Here is a 15000-nt window from a genome sequence, read left to right on the forward strand (position 1 = left end):
ATTCTCATTCATATTTGTTTCTCACTGCAGTTTAAATTTTTTCCAGGCAATTTACTTCTATCACAGAGTTTCTTAAGGGGTAGTAGGTCTGTTGCTGTTTGTTCTTCCACTCTTCTTGTCTAGATGTAAGGAAAGGTCTGCTGATGCTTGTTTATCCATCACATTCTTGTTTAGATGTGAGTTAAGTCACTGTTCTTCTCACTCACACATCTCCTTCTCCCCACAGTATAAAGAAGCGTGTGAAGAAAGGCGGGGGGAGTCGCACCCTGCCGTCAGCCGGGGGTACACCAACACGGGGGGTGGACAGCCCAGGGGGTGTGCGTGGCAACACCCCCATCGACCCCTCGGAGGCCATCGGCTGGGCAGTGGTCAAGTATAACTACCAGGCACAGCAGATGGACGAACTGTCACTGGTGAAAGGTGTGTGTTGTCTTGAGGAGGTTGTAGAGAGGACCTGGCTGTCTTAGTTCTGTTAGGGAGGTTGTAGAGAGGACCTGGCTGCCTATTGTTGGGGAGGATATAGTGAAGACCTGTCTCTTCTGTTTGTCTACTGCTCTGTTATGAAGGTTGTAGAGAGGACCTGGCTGTCTATTATTCTGTTAGAGAGATTACAGTGAGTATCTGTCTCTCTCCTATCTGTCAGCTTATCCTGAGCTAACATTCCCCACACAGACAGGCAGATTCTCTTCTCCCCATCCTAACCTCCACCATAGAGGACCTTGTTACCCTATCCAGGCCTCACACAGACACAGACACAAACCCTCACCTTAACTTAACATTCACTTACAAGTAAATCTTCTTCACCTAACCTAACCTCACACAGACACAAATTCTCACCCTAATGTAACATTCCCACTAAAATAAATACTTACTCTTACTGCATCCTTATCTAACCTAACATCACACAGACACAGATTCTGACCCTTAGCTAACTTTCCCACAAAAACAAGATAAATCCTCATTAGCTAACCTCACACAGACAAATTCTAACCCTAACCTAACTCACTCATTCTTGTTGCATCCTCCTCACCTAGCTTGACCTCCCGCAGGCACAAGGGTCCTCATCCTGGAGAAGAGCAACGATGGGTGGTGGCGAGGTCACTACAACAACTTGGTGGGGTGGTTCCCTTCCAACTACACCACAGAGGAGCCGGCGGAGGATGACCACACCTACACCATGGCAGAGAACGTCCTGGATGTGGTGGTGGCGCTGTACTCCTTCACGGCCCAGAATGAACATGAGCTCTCATTCACCAAGGGGGAGAGGATGGAGGTGTTGGACCGGCCTCCCTCGGACCCGGAGTGGTACAGGGCCAGGAATACGCAGGGCCAGGTTGGTTGGGGTGCAGGGCCGCGTCTGGTGTTGGATGTGCTAGAGTAAAAATAAGTAAGAAATGGAAGAATATTAAGAAAAGCCAAGTAGGAGAGAAAAAGAAAAGAAAAAATGAGAGAAAGATAAAAATGAAAAAGAAAGCATTTACTCATTATTCTTGTTCATTTGCCTCTGCATTCACAATAAATTTTCACTTATTATATGATTTATTTGACGTTGTTTTGCATTTACTTATTCATGTTGTTAATTTGCACCACACTCACAACATACCTTCATTCATCACAACCTAATTTGGACTCTCTCTCTCTCTCTCTCTCTCTCTCTCTCTCTCTCTCTCTCTCTCTCTCTCTCTCTCTCTCTCTCTCTCTCTCTCTCTCTCTCTCTCTCTCTCTCTCTCTCTCTCTCTCTCTCTCTCTCTCTCTCTCTCTCTCTCTCTCTCTCTCTCTCTCTCTCTCTCTCTCTCTCTCTCTCTCTCTCTCTCTCTCTCATATCTCTACAGTTGGGGCTCATCTCCCAAACTCACAGATCTCAACTTCTCTACCTCTCACCCTCACAGGTTGGCCTCATCCCAAAGAATTATGTGCAGGAGCTTCATGAGGTGGTGGACGCCCGAACACCGAGATCCAGGGAGCCTTCACAGACCAGGCAGCTCCCTCCGCCTGGCCCCAGCAACAGCGCCCACCCTCCCCCAGCCACCAATGGAGGTGCCCACAATGCTGAGACTCACTTGGCACAGGTTTGTCTTAACATTGAGAAAGGGATTGCTTTTTCTACTTTTTTTTGTTTTTCTTTTCTTTTCTAGTTTTTGTTATTTTTTATTTTTCTTGTATGTAGTTTTTTTTTGTCTTCTGTTTCTTATCTTTTTTATTATCTTTCACTAACAGTCTTCTTTCCTTCTCTTTTTCCTTTTGCCTTTTTTTTATTTCTTCTCTCTCTTTCTTCTTTCTTAATCTCTCTCTCTCTCTCTCTCTCTCTCTCTCTCTCTCTCTCTCTCTCTCTCTCTCTCTCTCTCTCTCTCTCTCTCTCTCTCTCTCTCTCTCTCTCTCTCTCTCTCTCTCTCTCTCTCTCTCTCTCTCTCTCTCTCTCTCTCTCTCTCTCTCTCTCTCTCTCTCTCTCTCCCTACCCAACCCACTTAACCACATTAGATGCTTTGTTTTTGACATTATTAATTGAGGATATCAAACACCCTGCAACACACAAACAACAGATACTAAATCACACAAGTACTTATCAAGACCCCAAACACCCCTGCAACTCACTAACCCTTCATTCCTCTTAACAGGGAATGCAGGGGATGAACATCAATGCGGCAGCCCCCACCCCGCCTGCCCCTGCCATGTCCGTGGGGAGTGTGCCGCAGGACAAAAGCCACTTCACCACCCGGGATTGGTATTACGGCCCCATTACGCGCGCCCAGTGTGACGACATCCTCAACCAGCGGGGCCATGACGGAGACTTCCTCATCAGGGACTCGGAGACCAACGTGAGTACTGAGTGGTGGGTGCAAGTTTTGGGGTGTCTGTCAGATTGAGGTCTGTTTTGGTGATGCTTGAGAATTTGTTAAGATTGTAAGAATACAAGAAAATGTTACTCAGGATTCACAGGAGGCACTGACACTCATTACTCATACAGTCAATAGAAGTATTAAACATTTCTGGAGACACTCTCAGGATGCATTAGTGAACATTAGACAAATTTATAGATGGAGATTACTTAAGATACACTGATAAGACACACTATTAACAGCCATTACTCAAGACACACTAACAGTAAGAAGCATTAACAAACAGTGATAAGATGTACCATTACCAAATATCACTCAGGACACCCTCAGGAAATGCTGAACAACAGTACTCAGGCTCACCTCTCAGGAAGCACTAACAGCACCCTAACATGGCAGGTTGGTGACTTCAGCGTGTCGTTGAAGGCTGCTGGCCGCAACAAGCACTTCAGGGTACACGTGGAGAACGGCCTGTACTGCATCGGCCAGCGGAAATTCCAAAACCTGGACCAGCTGGTGGACCACTACCAGCGGTCCCCCATCTACACCAGCCAAAAGGGGGAGAAGCTCTACCTAATCCGACCGTTGCCCAAGCCATAAATAAGCTTTTAGAGTCTTAACGCTGTATAAGTAACAATAATGTTCCCTCACTCACCCCCCAACACTCCGACACTCTCCGCACAAATAGTGACGGAAAGACCCCAGCCTCCGCCTCCACCACTCCCTCTCCTCCTCTCCTCTTCTCCCTCCTGCGGGTTGAGCCTCAGAACTTACTACTTTCCTCCGCCGCAAGAAGTTGACCTCCTGGCGTCCTCCTCCCAGCCATTAGCTCTTCCTTCATTGTACTAGAAGAAAAGATAACAGATGCCGTGAATCTATTTTATCTTGTCGAGGCATGAAGGTATTGGATAGATTGTAATTTTATATCATTGATCACATGCATTACTAGACTAACTTGAGCCCTTCACCCGCTCCCCCACGCCCTTTGCTATTTAACCGGGAACCAAAGCAGCTATTTTGTCGGCTGCTATTGGCCAAGGGGTGACCGAGACAGATGTCCTGCCGCGTCGCCCCTCGGCAGTTCACAGGACACTGAAGAAGAGAAAAATGTAACTACAGGCAACTATGGAGACACTTTCTTACTTAATGCTCTGTGTGTAGCTTAGCAGTAATATGACATAACAGTAACAATCTGAATTGTGCTGTCTTCTCCACGGAAACGACTGACTGCTGTCACGTCGCTGGCCTTCAGTGGATGCTGTGTTTTTTCAGTGTGCTTGGAATGTGCTGTCTGGTCCTGTACTAAGGCTCACCACTGGTTGGTTGGTTCCTGCTCATAGTCCAGCGATCCTCGGAGATTCTTGCCCCTCACGGAGCTCAGAGAACTTGCCGCCCGACAATCCACGTGATTTAAAAAGGATCTGAGGACTGGTGGCTTGTACAGAGTGTGAAGACCTGCATGCGGTGACTCCTCGTGCTTATGCAATGATGCAAGACAGGTTTTGGTCTGGCCAGGAGTTCACACACACCACACAACTCGTCGTCCTGCTGGTAGTGGTGGCGGAGATTTCTAACAGGACTTGACCCTGTGTGGGTGGAGAATAGGCTTACCTGAAAAGTACCCTTTGTGTGTTAACCTATCATGCGCACTGCAGAGGCCCACCAGAACCAAAACACCCCGAGAGAAATACGCAGAAGTGCACAGAAACCACACGCGAACTCCTGCAATCACCCTTCCACCAGCAAGCATACAAGCATAACAGGAACAAGAAACCCCAACTCTACCATGCTGAGCAGATGCCCGTTAAGCTCTCAGGGTGGAGCCGTTCCCAGCAGCACCAACAGTCTCCCAGATACACGCCACCCCTCAACGCAGACTTCTCAACACAACAACAGGACCAGATCCACACAACAGTATTAACCTGCCAGCAACAAGACTGTGCTGCTGCAACTTCTCCGCCGTGGTGCTCCAGCCTGGGGGTCTCGGCTCCTGGGAGGGCATATGATGAAGAAGCCTGTGTGTGTGTGTGTGTGTGTGTGTGTGTGTGTGTGTGTGTGTGTGTGTGTGTGTGTGTGTGTGTGTGTGTGAGAGTGAGAGAGTGTTTGTGTGTGTGTGTGTGTGTGTGTGTGTGTGTGTGTGTGTGTGTGTGTGTGTGTGTGTGTGTGTGTGTGTGAGAGAGAGAGAGAGAGAGAGAGAGAGCGTGAAAGACAGACCTTGTGTACATAGCCAGCCCCAACATCAGCCCTCAGCAAGTTTGGGGTTTTCTTTGTCCTTACGTTCACCTTTCTTTCTGATCTTTATTATTTTTTATACATACACACATCATGGCTCTATTTTCCCACTCCTCCCCAGTGTTTTTATCATGTTTGCATGACAACAAGGAAAGACTATGATATTGTACTTTTAAGAGTATCATGTGTGTTGATGAGGCTTGGGTGGTTGTGTGTGTGTGTGTGTGTGTGTGTATATGTGTGTGTGTGTCTCTTGTAAGGTGTCTTAAGGAGTGATTGATGGTGTATATTTCCTTCAAGATAATTGGAGGAAAACTTTTGCCGGTAAATGTCCGAGAAAAGAAACATTTCTCAGTTTTTTGTACGTATGTAAGTCTACTTTCATGGCAGGTTTTCTATGAATTTAGCTTTTAGTCTAATACTGCTTCTTATTCCTACTAGTCAGTATAGCTTGAGAGATTTGTCCCTTTAATAGCTATCATTGCAGCTTCTTATTCTTCAGTTGATGTCTAACAACATATAGATACATATATATATATAAATACTATATCCCTGGAAGTAAGTCTTTAGTCATGTTTGAAAGTTGCAAGAGAGCTGGCAGCCTTATGTTTTGTTTGGCATCTTTGTATTCTGTTTGTTTGATTTTGTGCTTTATTTTTGTTGCATCATGCATGTCTTGAATGTCTGATGATGACTTCTTTGTACCTTTAAGTTTGCATTTTGTTAAATTATATTATATATGTGCACAGTAATCATGGTTACATGTTGTCATTAACACCCGTGATTCAAGGAACGCTCCCACCCTCACCCCACTAGTGCCACTCTTCCGTTCTCGCCGTTGCTCCCGCGTTTTGTCTCTTTTGCCGAAGAATCTCACGCTGGATGTTTCCTTGAAGTGGTGTGGAAGCGTTGCCTGTGAGTGCTGTGTGCTTGGTAAGTGCTAGTCATAAGTTCGACCACCACCATATGGAATTCAGCCGTGCTATGAAGCATACCAGACAGAGTGTCAGTCAGGTTCCAGCCTTTCACACACTTTCATTGTTATTGCAACGATATTGTGTAGCCTGCCACTGTTAGTCCCTGCTTTCCCCATAACCAAAGATTGTCCCGTTCTGGATTCCTCCTCAAAGGTGTGCTTGAAACCGTAGGTCGGCCGCCGCAGCCCGCCTGGCCTGGCGGCCAAGGTAATGTTGCTGCCGTTAATACTGGTCGAGATTAAAGTAAAAACCTGTCCCTTCGCTCCGCTCCCTCTGGTTCCTTGGTTTGTACCAGATGTCTGGCCAAAAAAAGTTTCTCAACATTGGTGCTCCTCCTTCCCCAGAAAATCTCGGCTAACCAATTGGTCCGAGCGCAGAAGTCGGCTCAGCTCTTAACTTTAGTCATGAACCAGAGGCAAGGTCTGGATAGATTTTGAGATAATACTCCTCTTTGTATGATAAACTGTTAATATACAGTAACTCTTTCCAGCCCCCTGACCCACCTGCCCCACTCCCCATAACAGTACATGTCTGTGCTTCAAGTAAGGACGCTGCCTCTGCCGCCTCCCCGAGACATTTTTATAGTGCCGGCTGGGCCGTGTTGACTGGGTGAATGAGTGGGTGTTGTGGTGGCTGCGGCGACACACCAGGCCAGTGCACAAGGAGCGCGCCCGCCGGCTGGGGGACGGCAGGAGAGGGCGTTGTGCCCCAGTACAGAATTAAGTCACAAAGTCAGATTAATTTGGCGGCTAGTTAATAGTGGACTGAGTAGTTGGTGACGGACTGTCCAGGGAGAGACTTGGAGATGCTCAGTGTTGCCACTCATTTATACTTTTATGTTTGTACAAAATGTAACTACCTTAAAATTTTTACAAAATATGTGTCTTTTATCAATGTCCTTGTCATGAGTCTTGCTTTTCAAAAACTATGCAAACTTTGTTGAGTGAAATGTGTTCCTTCCCCAATGATGATTTTGTACCACTCGTCACCCTCAAGACCTTGTGTTGAATAAGGAGATGACATGGATTTGTTTTGTCCTTCATATTCCACACAACATTCCTTTCACCCTCACAGCAAGGCAGTGGTGCTGAATGCCTCTCATGACCACAACAGAAAATCTCTCTTATCCCTGATGGTGGTGAATGTCCCTCTGAAAGCCATACCAGAACATTCATGCCTCAGAAAACCATAAAATACTTTCTCTTGAGTCCAAGCAGCTTCAGTCAAAACAGTGTACCACAGAACCAATAACTAGAACACGTGGCTAAGACTTAATGTACTACTACACATACACCAGAAATGCACTCACTCCATTCGGTATATCTCCCTTTAAACAACTCCAAATGATTTATATAATACATCTCCATTAGCACCACTTACTATTCATTGGCTGACTGCTCAAAACCCACACCAGTCACTTTACCTAAGGGCCCCATCACGCCACACGCACCTTGAAAGTAAGAAGGGCGGGTGAGACACGGTACCAGTAGTGACAGAATTAATGGCTGGATACCACACATCCACGCAGTTCAATTAGTTAAACCCTCCCTCCCTCCCATCACTACTTCATTAGCCGCATCTTGTATGTATGAAGGGCGGAGAGGTACATAGTGACAAGATCAATGGCTGCGTGCGTTGCATCCATACGTTTCAATTAGTTATGCCGTCCCTCCCTTCACTACCGAGGCGCTACCTTTTATGTATGTGTGAAGGGGGAGTAAGTACTAATAAGGTCACAATATTAATGGGTGTATGCGGCACACTACTGTTCAATTAAGGTGACCCCCCATTCCCCTCTCCACCCCCGCCCCCACCGTCACTACTTCCTCCTGTAAGTGTGAAGGGAGTGTAAGTATTAAACGTTCATCACACCCATACATTGAAATTTAGTTCAACCTCCATCCTCCGACTACTTCCTTCAGCGCACTTCCTTGTCAGTACGAAGGGAGGGTAAGTACTGAAAGCGATACAAAATTAATGTCTGGATGATTCGTACCCAAACAATTTAATTTAACGAAGTCCCTCCTACTTCCTCAAACTCCCCGTGGTGCATCCCTTGATAAGTGAATGAAGGGCAGGTGAATACATTACTAACATTAACACAACAATGGCTGGATGCTTCACACCCATAGGAATCCATTTAGCTAAGCCCCTCTTGCCTCCCTGCTTCCCGTGGCGCACCCTTCAAGAGGACTGCTAACTTTCTCTTCGTTTTGAGTTCCAAGTGGCAAGTTTTTGTAACATTTTTCACTGCATGGTTTGTCTCACGTGGTGATTTATATAAGGGAAGTGGTGCTGAACCTTCCGCTGGGGCATAATAGACCCGCCTCGAGGCACGGGCGGCCATAATGGAGCAAAAACGCGCGTTTGCACTACGGTGGCCCCCATACTCCCAAAAGAGTCCAGAATGCAGGTCATCCCAGCCTCGCTGCGCCCTGCCCACCGCCTCTTGCTCCTATTTCATCTGCCTCTCCTAACCCGGCTTTGCCGAGTTCTTAACTGTTTAAGCTTTTTTTTTTTTTTTTTTTTTTTTTTTTTGAGGATCCACGTCTTTCCTTTTTTTTATGGTTTCAGTGACAGTTTAGTGGGTTTTATTGGCTTTCACTGTTTTTTTTTTTTTCCAGCGTGTTTTTGCGATTCCATAGGGTCTGGTCTACTAGAGTTTTAAGTGTCTTCGTGATTACAGCGATAGTTTAATGAGCTCCACTGTATTTTTAAGGGTGTTTTGTGATTCCAGTAATGGTTTAACGAAGACTCCATACCTTTGGTTCTAAAAAAGTTTTTTTCTTTTTATGTTTTCGTGATTCCGGTGATAGTTTAACAAGAATTTTACTCTTAATAGGATCTAGTGAAAGTTTTGATGCTTTCAAGGGTGTTTCCAGGACTAGTGAAAGTCTAACTAGTATTCTACGTTTTGAAAGATCCTAGGGTAACTTCTAAGAAATTTCAAGGGTGATTCATGAATCTAGTAAAAATTTAACACAGAACACATCAACAAATCGAAAACCATCTCTGAGAACCTGACCAATCAACGCGTCCATTGAAACCAGATCCTGTGCGAAGCAACAGACCACGGAGGATTAGAAATGGTTAACGAGCCACGCCCCACGACCCACACCACGCCCCCTGCCCACTCGATCAGCCCAAAGAAGCTACACTAACCCTAGACTCGTCATACCCACGCCAACCCGCCAGTGAGCCAGTTACCAACCACTCGCGCATAGGGTTGCAAGCTTCCTCTCCCGCTCCTCCTTCCCTTCGCCTATTTGTCTTCGCCTCCCTTACACGATGGTGTGATAGTCTTTCTTCGTGTGTTTCAAGGTGAGTGTTGCATTATCTATATCATCCATGTTGTCTTGCTAGATTAGACAAATGTTTGGATGGGGTTATGGAAATAGTATATAGCTGGTGTGTTTCATGCAAGGACTGCCGCGTGTTGGTCTGATGGCTTCTTACAGCTTTCCTTAATTAAGTTCTTTTATGTTATTGTGGTTATTTCCAAGCGTTTCTGTATTTTATGTTGATTATTAATGCCATCTTTACACTTGTCACATTAACGTCACCTCTACATACACTTCTCTTACCTCCTGTTTCTTTTCTCTCATGTGCTCATTCTGTTTCACGAAGGAGAGAAAACTGATTCAGGGTTTTCATGTGACTTTCACAGACTGGTGAAAGAAGTTAGAGTTTCATGTTTCCAGTGATAATTTAACGACAATACAGTGGTAAAAATACTCGTGATAAACGGCATTTTGAAATGTTTTAGTGTCTAAACATTTAGCAGAGTTTAATGAAGTAAACTGGGATTTTCAAGAGTGTTTTCATGATTCTAGCGATGGTTTAACAGGAACTTTGCATCATTATTGAGAAAAACACCCAAGAGCCAGTCTTAACTTTTAACAGGCTCTAGTGGAAGAAACTTAAGTTCTCAAGAGTGTTTTCATGACTCCAGTGATAGCTAAACAAGAACTCTGCAAAATCAGTGGAAAAAAGATAAATAAATAAATAAATAAAAACAGGCAAGAAAACCTGATAAGTAATTTTTTAACCATAAAAAAAAATCCTTATGAGAGAACAAAAAGTTTCAAAATACGAAGCGTCACAATAAATATTTACAGAAATAGGTACAATTTAATCTCAAACGTTCACCCCTACCTTGTCTTCCCTTACCAGCGTCTCAAGGCAAGCAAGTGTGCGTAGCATATGAATTGAAAGTACTGCGTTGGGAATTGAGTTAGTGCACTTGACCAGTCCAGCAGCAGCAGCCCACTACTAGTTAAGTCAGACGCGTGCATTCACTGATCACAGAAGCGCCTTGAGGGGAAGATTCTTAAGCCTGTTTCTGCCGCGTTGTGTGATCATCTTTCTTTCTTTCCTGCTTGCTTGCTTTATTTAGTTGTTTACTTATTTTGATTTTTTTGTGATAATTTCGTATTTATTTATTTATTATTTGTTTTTTATTTGTTTATTATTAATTCAGTTAGCTTATTGGTGAGTTAGTTAGACGAAGGAAGAAAGAAATAAAGAAACATACGAAGAAAGAAACAGACAGGAGAGAAAGAGACGAAGAAATAAAACAAATCAAGAAGACACAAAACACACACACACAAAAAAAGAAAGAAAAACAAGTTAGGCACAAAACAAAACAAAACAAAACAAAGAAAAACGAAACTAGCAAAACTTGTAAACAAACACCTCACCTTGCTGTACCCGGACGGGCTCAGGCTTATCCGGGCGTTGAGATGCGTGAGTGGGTGAGTACAACTTCGGCAAAGAGAAATCCCTTGCGTACGTCAGGAGAGGTTACGGAAGGAAGCGAACCCGGACCCACAAAGAGAGACAAGGGAAGGGAGTGTGCAGGCCAGAGTAGGTTAGCAGGTCGGAAGGGACACGGTCGCCTCGTAGCCTAAGATAGGTGAGTTCAGGTGAACGAGGGAAAGCAGGAAGTAAGTGTTACAGTTCCTTAATTAGCGGGACCGGCTGTGTATGTGTGGTGTAAGGTTTTATTGGAGGGAGAGAGAGAGAGAGAGAGAGAGAGAGAGAGAGAGAGAGAGAGAGAGAGAGAGAGAGAGAGAGAGAGAGAGAGAGAGAGAGAGTTATATATATTTGATTCTTGTCTTGTGCCTTTCTAACTTTAACTCTTTTCTCTTCAGTGTTTTTCTTTCTTTCTTTCTTAGTTTCTTTATTTCTCTCTTCGTCTATTTCTTTCAGAGAGAGAGAGAGAGAGAGAGAGAGAGAGAGAGAGAGAGAGAGAGAGAGAGAGAGAGATATTGTGTTCATTCTTCTCTTTTTTAATTTTCTTTCCTGCTTTTGGCCATAACTCTCTCTTTCTCTCTCTTCCTTTCACTCACTCACTCACACACACACACACACACACACACACACACACACACACACACACACACACACACACACACACACACACACACACACACACACAGACAAAGAATTTACGGACAGAAATATGGGGTCACACGTGTTGCATACTTAACATCTCTCTCTCTCTCTCTATCTCTCTCTCTCTCTCTCTCTGGCTGAGGTGAGGGCGAGTGGGCTCGAACCAGGTAAGGACATGTGGGTGGTTCCCTGCTTTTCACACATCACGATACTGAGTGAACCGAGGACTGAGAGGCGGCAGTAGGTCACGGTTAGTATTAGAACAAGGGAAGGGAGGAAGAGGGAAGGGGAAGGGATGCGAAGGTTAAAGGTCACTATATCTGGCTCCTGATCTCTTGTTGTAGCTAGTAGTGGGGCGCGAAAGAGGTGACAGTATACAGTTTAGTCGGTACAGGAAGCGAGTCACACTGAAGCACACACACGCAGACACACACGCGAGGAAATCTGTGCTTTTAGTCTGTACAGGAAAATAATTACATTACAACACAGACACACGCAGTGATATACAAGTGGTCAAAGTTTGCTGTGTTGTCCAGGAAATCTATGTTCAATCTGTACTGAAACACACAGACACTCACAAGTGGATATAAAAATGATAACAGTTTGTTGTGTTGTCCAGGGAATCTGTTATGATTGTTTGCAATCGATACGGTGACAAAAAGAGTGAAAATTCTCTCAATAACGTAAGAAGTCGTGGAGATTTGAGTGTCATAAAGTTGGAAGTCCTCTGTAGTGTCCAAGAAATCTGTTATCATTAATTGCTTTTCTAACAAGGTGAGGGAAAGAGTGAACTTCTACCAATGCAGCGTGATCACTGACATGCCTGAAATCTTCCACAGCAGAGAGAACCAGACAGACGACAAACACTTCAAGATGCCAAGAGAGACCAACGCAAGAGGGAGAGGAGGAATGCCCACTCTCTCTCTACGGTTGGCATTCCTCTTGGACTTCATATTAGTGGCAGTAGCGTGGATCGGGAGCAGCGCGGCACACAACACAACAGGAACCTTACCTTTAGGATCCCAGCTCCCTGATGCAGCATTGAATGAGCGGACGGGGCGCAGGATCGGCAGTAGACCAGTTAATGAAGTTAGTGACCCTGTTCATCTCCTTACCTGCATAGATGTCAGTGGGCAAGTCATAACCATTCATATAGTCAGCGTCTTTATCCAGTGCCATAGTGAAGGGTTTCCCGAGCACCTTGGTGGCTTTCTCTTAACTTTCTCCATTCGCCCCTTATCAGCTGTGTATCTATTCCAGACCACCCCAGTGAAAGAGAGAGAGTAAAGGAAAAAAAGGGACTACTTATCGTCTAATCATTCCATTTATCTTTCTGTGTGACGTTAAGATGCGAGAGAGAGAGAGAGAGAGAGAGAGAGAGAGAGAGAGAGAGAGAGAGAGAGAGAGAGAGAGAGAGAGAGAGAGAGAGAGAGAGATTTGCAGTTTCTTTTTGATGTTTATATAACCTTTGAATTCTACCTCAATGAATAGAAAGATGAACAGATAAACAGATAGATGGATAGATGAATGGACAGATAGATAAACAGATAGATAGATAGACAGATGCTACTACTATTTCACTGGCCACAACAACAGGCTCTAAAAATCTCATTAGCATTTATTCATGGATCTCGCCTCCCTATATTGAGGTTACCCGTTGGGCGATCGTGTTACTGCTTATTAAAGACAAAGAAGAAGAAGAAGAAGAAGAAGAAGATGAATGTCTTAACCAGCTTTCCCTGTACCCTCACAACTCACAATCAGGCCGCTACCTCACCCTCTAACCCCAAAACACCCCAAAACAGCAATGCCATCAAGAAAGAGACTTTTTTTTGCCCCACCTCTACCTGCACCGTCTTCCCTTCAGTTTCTCCTTCGTCAGCATGACTTTCTCTCTCTCTCTCTCCTGCAGATGTTTGGGGAGCTGCCGGAGCGGGGTCAGTCCTTCCTGCAGTGCTCAAGAAAACGGGTCACATCCAGGAGTGGAGACCATGACCAGGGGTTGAAAAACTGCCCGAATCTAGACGGGTCCCAAACTTTCGCCCGGGGCACCTCACGTAAGGCGAGAGGGAGGGGTGGCTAAAGAGAGAGACAGAGACAGAGAGAGTTGTGGTGGTGATGTCATTTATTTCTCTCTCTCTCTCTCTCTCTCTCTCTCTCTCTCTCTCTCTCTCTCTCTCTCTCTCTCTCTCTCTCTCTCTCTCTCTCTCATATTGCATAACTATCGTACCAGAGAGAGAGAGAGAGAGAGAGAGAGAGAGAGAGAGAGAGAGAGAGAGGGGAGGACGAGGTTTAGTTCGGCATAATTCTGATGTTAAATGATAAAAACGACCACAATGATCATAATAACGATGATAATAATAATAATAATAATAATAATAATAATAATAATAATAATAATAATAATAATAACAACAATAACAATAACAACTTAACTACAATGGCAATGATAATGAAGTGCGTCATTAATTTTTTTCCTTATTTACTTACATATTCATTTATTTACTTATTTATTTATTTATTTTATTTATTCCAGTTGGGCGATGTGGTAAGGTTTACTTCCTGGGTCCCGGTGACAACGTGAGGGTGAAATTCCCGTCAAAGGGCCCCACTTGTGAAATCTTTATCTGGGTAAGAGAGAGAGAGAGAGAGAGAGAGATTTATACACTGTCTCTTAGGTTTGGGTGAATCTCGTTTAGTTTCTTCTTCTTCTTCTTCTTCTTGCTTGTTGTTTATTGTTTGTATGTTTGCTTGTTTGCTTGTTTGTTTTTGTTTTCTTTCTTTGTCTTCTATTTCTTTTCGTATCTTTAGTCAGTCTTCTTTCTCCTCCTCCTCATTCTGTTTCTTTTCTCTCTCTCAGTTTTTTTTTTCTTTTCCTTCTCTTTTTCTCCTTGTTTTGGTTCTTCTTGTTAATGTCCATGTTTTTCTTTGTCTTGTATTTGTTCTTATTATTGTTCTTGTTCTTCTTTCTCCTCCCCCCCCACACCACCACCATCACCATCACCACCACTACCTCACGCCTTTCACTAAACACCCAACAAGCATATACCGCAGTTTGGCCTTCTCAACAATTCCCTCATGTTCCTTCACCACCACTGCATCGCCACCTCTGCGTCTCCTTCAGGCTGTGGAGGGCGCGTCTCTCGTCCTGCAGTGCCCCAAGTTCCTGCTGGGTCGAGAGGAGGACGAGTACCTGTTTATTTCCGATGGTCATTCCCTAGGCGAGTAAGTTTCTCCCCGTTCATTGTAACTTGGTGAATAAGCCACGCCCACTGATGCTGATAAATATTGCTTTGTAGCTTTGTTTGTTTTGTGTTTTTTTCTTTCTTTTTTGTTTTCTTTTCGTACCTTATGTTTGGTTTTTTTTTGTAGTTTTTGTTTGTTTGTTTTTGTTTGTTTTTGTTTGTTTACCTTTTCAGGCTTTTTTTTGTAGATTTTTTATACTGTTATTTATTTTTTTTGGCTGGTGTGTTATTTATGCTTCATCGAAGTTGTCTTTAGATTTGCGTATATCTATTTATTTATTTGTATATATATTCATTTAATCATTTGTTTATTTT

The 15000-nt window shown here is 44.2% G+C and overlaps 2 protein-coding genes across 9 annotated transcripts in view; both read left to right on the forward strand.

Moving 5' to 3' along the window:
* Window positions 1–6920, forward strand: part of LOC135089770 (SH2/SH3 adapter protein dreadlocks-like) — a 34231-nt gene extending 27311 nt beyond the window's left edge. For all 7 annotated transcript variants that reach the window (XM_063985780.1, XM_063985778.1, XM_063985779.1 and 4 more), the window contains 5 exons: window positions 227–420; window positions 1050–1333; window positions 1890–2069; window positions 2616–2816; window positions 3234–6920. In XM_063985780.1, the coding sequence (XP_063841850.1) occupies window positions 227–420; window positions 1050–1333; window positions 1890–2069; window positions 2616–2816; window positions 3234–3434 (1060 nt within the window). In that variant the 3' untranslated portion in view covers window positions 3435–6920. The remainder of the gene's footprint in view (window positions 1–226; window positions 421–1049; window positions 1334–1889; window positions 2070–2615; window positions 2817–3233) is intronic.
* Window positions 6921–7919: 999 nt separating this feature from the next.
* The window catches only part of LOC135089772 (trypsin alpha-3-like), a 10813-nt gene continuing 3732 nt past the window's right edge, over window positions 7920–15000 (forward strand). The window contains exons 1-5 of one of the 2 annotated variants that reach the window (XM_063985784.1): window positions 7920–9364; window positions 12280–12529; window positions 13353–13497; window positions 13977–14071; window positions 14565–14665. In XM_063985784.1, coding sequence (XP_063841854.1) covers window positions 12314–12529; window positions 13353–13497; window positions 13977–14071; window positions 14565–14665 — 557 coding nt within the window. In that variant the 5' untranslated portion in view covers window positions 7920–9364; window positions 12280–12313. The remainder of the gene's footprint in view (window positions 9365–12279; window positions 12530–13352; window positions 13498–13976; window positions 14072–14564; window positions 14666–15000) is intronic. The other variant, XM_063985786.1, reaches the window with a different exon arrangement.

Source organism: Scylla paramamosain, chromosome 33, assembly GCF_035594125.1.
Source record: "Scylla paramamosain isolate STU-SP2022 chromosome 33, ASM3559412v1, whole genome shotgun sequence".
Taxonomy (NCBI): Eukaryota; Metazoa; Arthropoda; class Malacostraca; order Decapoda; family Portunidae; genus Scylla; species Scylla paramamosain.